General features: G+C 45.8%; 1 protein-coding gene across 1 annotated transcript; it reads left to right on the top strand.

Moving 5' to 3' along the window:
• The first annotated feature begins 249 nt into the window (after positions 1–249).
• Positions 250–2,586, top strand: LOC147637202 (pentatricopeptide repeat-containing protein At1g06140, mitochondrial-like). Its single transcript, XM_086801023.1, has 3 exons — positions 250–1,628; positions 1,737–1,931; positions 2,073–2,586. Exons 1-3 carry the CDS (start codon positions 250–252, stop codon positions 2,584–2,586), a joined length of 2,088 nt encoding a protein of 695 aa, XP_086657149.1.
• The last annotated feature ends 679 nt before the right edge of the window (positions 2,587–3,265 follow it).

The raw sequence follows: 3,265 nt of genomic DNA, 5'->3' as shown, positions 1-3,265 counted from the left end.
ATGGGCAGTGTGTAACCGCTCGTGAGTCCTGGAAGACCTCCGATTCCCGAGTGTGGGCTGCACTTAACCCAAGGGCACCGAATTCCTGGCAAGGAGTCGCTATGGATGAGCGGTCCGTACACTGCAAGTTGGGTTCCAGGCATCTGAGCGCCAACACCAGCAATAGTCTTTGTTTGTGGTGGTGGTGTTGGTGTTGGTTGGGAGGAGATGCTTAGCATAGAGGAGGCACTCCCTTCTTCCAAAGAAGGGATGCCTCCTCCCCTCCAACCCTCTGTTGAAGACTTTGCACGCATCTTGCATAAGTGCAGAACGGAGAGAAACTTCGCACATGCGCTGAGATTGCATGCCTACATGCGTGAAAGTGGGCTCCAAGCCCATACATCACTCGGGAACTCCCTTGTCTCAACATTGGTGGAAGTTGGACGCATGCGCCATGCCCAGCAGGTTTTTGACAAGCTGTTGTATCAAGATAAGTGCTCATGGAATTCTCTCATCACAGGCTATGTTCAACATGGGGAGTCCCAGCATGCCCTCACCCTGTACCAGAATATGCAGGAGGGTGATTCTCTACATCCTTGTGAGCATGTTTTTGTCACATTACTGAAGGCGTGCACTCTGCTAAGAGATCTGGAAAGAGGTCGCGAAGTACATGCTCACATTGCTAGAAAGGGGTTCCTGGAAAGAAATGTGTTCATTGGCACCACCTTGGTCGATTTGTATGCCAAATGTGGCTCCATTGTAAAAGCACAGGAAGTCTTAGACAAGCTCCTAGTTCGAAATGCAGTCTCGTGGAATGCACTCATCACAGGATACGTGGAACACGGGCATTGTGAGGACGCATTCAAGTGTGTTGACAAGATGCAACATGAGGGCATCTCTCCAGATGCTGTCACTCTTGTATGCGGCTTGAAAGCTTGTACCAGCATAGGAGACACAGTCAAGGGACAAGAATTACATGCTGACATTGCTAGAAAAGGGTTGGAAAGAGAGCTTTTTGTTGGCAACACCTTGGTCGATATGTATGCCAAATGTGGCTCCCTTGCAGAAGCACAGGAAGTATTTGACAAGCTCCCTGTTCGACATGTAGTCACATGGACAGCACTAATCTCCGGATATGCTGAACATGGGCATAGTGACGAAGCATTTGAATGTGTTGAACAGATGCGACATGAAGGTATCTCTCCGGATTCTGTCACACTTGTTTGCACCTTGAAGGCATGTGGCAGTGTAAGAGCCTCAGTTAAGGGACACGAATTACACTCTGAGATTGCCCAAAAAGGGTTGGAAACAGAGCTTCTCGTTGGTAACACCTTGGTTGATATGTATGCCAAATGTGGTTTGCTTGTAGATGCACGAGAAGTGCTTGAGAAGCTTCCAGTTCGAACCGTAGTGTCATGGACTGCACTAATTGCAGGATATGTTGAACACAGGCCTGGTGAGGAAGCACTCAACTGTGTCAAGCAGATGCAGCAAGAGGGCATCTCTCCGGATGCTGTTACGCTTCTTTGCAGCTTGAAAGCATGTAGCAGCGTAGGAGCCCTGGACATGGGCCGAGAAATACATTCAGAGATTGCCAGGAAAGGGCTGCTGGAAAGAGACCTTTTCATTGGGAGCACCTTGGTCGATATGTATGCTAAATATGGCTTGCTTGCAGAAGCACAAGAAGTGTTTAACAAGCTTCCAGTTCGAATTGTAGTTGCTTGGAATGCACTAATTGCAGGATATGCTGAACACAGCCATGGTGAGGAAGCTCTCAACTGTTTGGAACAGATGCAACGTGAGGGCATCACTTCGGATGCAATCACTTTTGTTTACAGCTTGAAAGCTTGTGTCAGCACAGGATTCACGATCAAGGGACAAGGAATACATGATGAAATTGCTAGAAAAGGGCTGGAAAGAGAGCTCCTGGTTGGCAACATCTTGGTCGATATGTATGCTAAATGTGGTTCGCTTGGAGAAGCACAAGAAGTGTTTGACAAGCTCCTTGTTCGTGATGTGGTTTCCTGGAATGCACTGATCGTAGGATATGCCCAGCTTGGGGAGAGTGAAAATGTTTTTCATACCTTTGACAGATTGATAGGAGAAGGTATAAAGCCAGATCTGCTCACATTTTCTAGTGTTCTGAATGCGTGCAGCCATGCAGGCTTAGTGGAGGAGGGCCAGATGTACTTCAAGGCCATTAGCAATGATTATAACTTCATCCCAACTCCTGACAATTACACTTGCATGGTTGATCTGCTTAGCCGTGCAGGCCATATAGAGAAGGCAATAGTGATGGTCGAAGAGATGCCTTACCATCCTGGTATTGTGGTATGGCATGCTGTGTTGGGGGCTTGTCGAACGTGGGGAAATGTGGAACTTGGAGGACATGTCTTTGAACATGCTATGCGAGTGGATGAAAAGGATTGTGCAGCTTATGTGTGTATGTCTAACATCTATGCTGATGCAGCCATGCAGGAGGACACAAACAAGGTCGAGGGAATATATGATGATGCAAAGAATGATGTATTGTGCAGGCACAGTGAGAAGTTGGCTGTCATGTCACACGTGTGCCTTACCAATACAGGCAAGGAGACATACATATAAATGCTGTCATACAAGAAGCAGAAGGGTCACATTAACCTATGTTGCCTCGTAGGCTTATTTATCTTAATATAAAGCAGTTGTGGTGGTGAAAACCAACAAGAAACACAAATACATTGAATGAATTTGAAACCTCTCAAATTAGGAGCCTTGTCTTTGGTGCTACTTCTCTATCACTAAATCAAAGCTCCTCAAAGAACCTAAAACATAACCCCCAAAAAAAAAAGCAAGCATATGCTAATTGGTATATTTTGGTATAGTTTCCCAAACCATATCCATTGTAAAGCTACAACAAAAATAGTACTATGAATGAACATAATAATCGACATTAAAACCTCATTTCTTTCTAGATTTCTTGTATTACTGTGGTTCTACCTTGAGTTCATGACTTATAGGCTGTCTTTGCTTTTCCCTACGTTAATCTCTTCATGCTTACCTTGAGGAAGGGCCTTGAAGTAATCTTCTTAGCTGTTTGCCATATCTATATTGAAACAACATGGTGAGACTACATTTCCCTCCCCCTCCCCTCCCCTCCCTTGCACCTCTCTCTCTCTCTCTCTCTCTCTCTCTCTCTCTCTCTCTCTCTCTCTCTCTCCACACACACACACACACACACACACACACACACATGTAGTACACACACATAGTATTAGGGTACACCATGGAGTGGTACACTTGCACC

The sequence above is a fragment of the Cibotium barometz genome, chromosome 7 (genome assembly GCF_041138505.1).
Source record: "Cibotium barometz isolate CiBa-2024 chromosome 7, ASM4113850v1, whole genome shotgun sequence".
NCBI lineage: Eukaryota > Viridiplantae > Streptophyta > Polypodiopsida > Cyatheales > Cibotiaceae > Cibotium > Cibotium barometz.
The sequence above is the reverse complement of the archived record's forward strand: the minus strand, read 5'-3'. Positions and strand labels throughout refer to the sequence as shown.

Bases quoted from the DNA above. Each gene is read 5' to 3' on its own strand.
- LOC147637202 (XM_086801023.1), top strand. From the start codon at position 250: ATGCCTCCTCCCCTCCAACCCTCTGTTGAAGACTTTGCACGCATCTTG. The intron at 1,629-1,736 runs GTATGCTAAATA...TGCTGAACACAG, and splicing joins GGGAGCACCTTGGTCGATAT to CCATGGTGAGGAAGCTCTCA. The intron at 1,932-2,072 runs GTATGCTAAATG...TACCTTTGACAG, and splicing joins GGCAACATCTTGGTCGATAT to ATTGATAGGAGAAGGTATAA.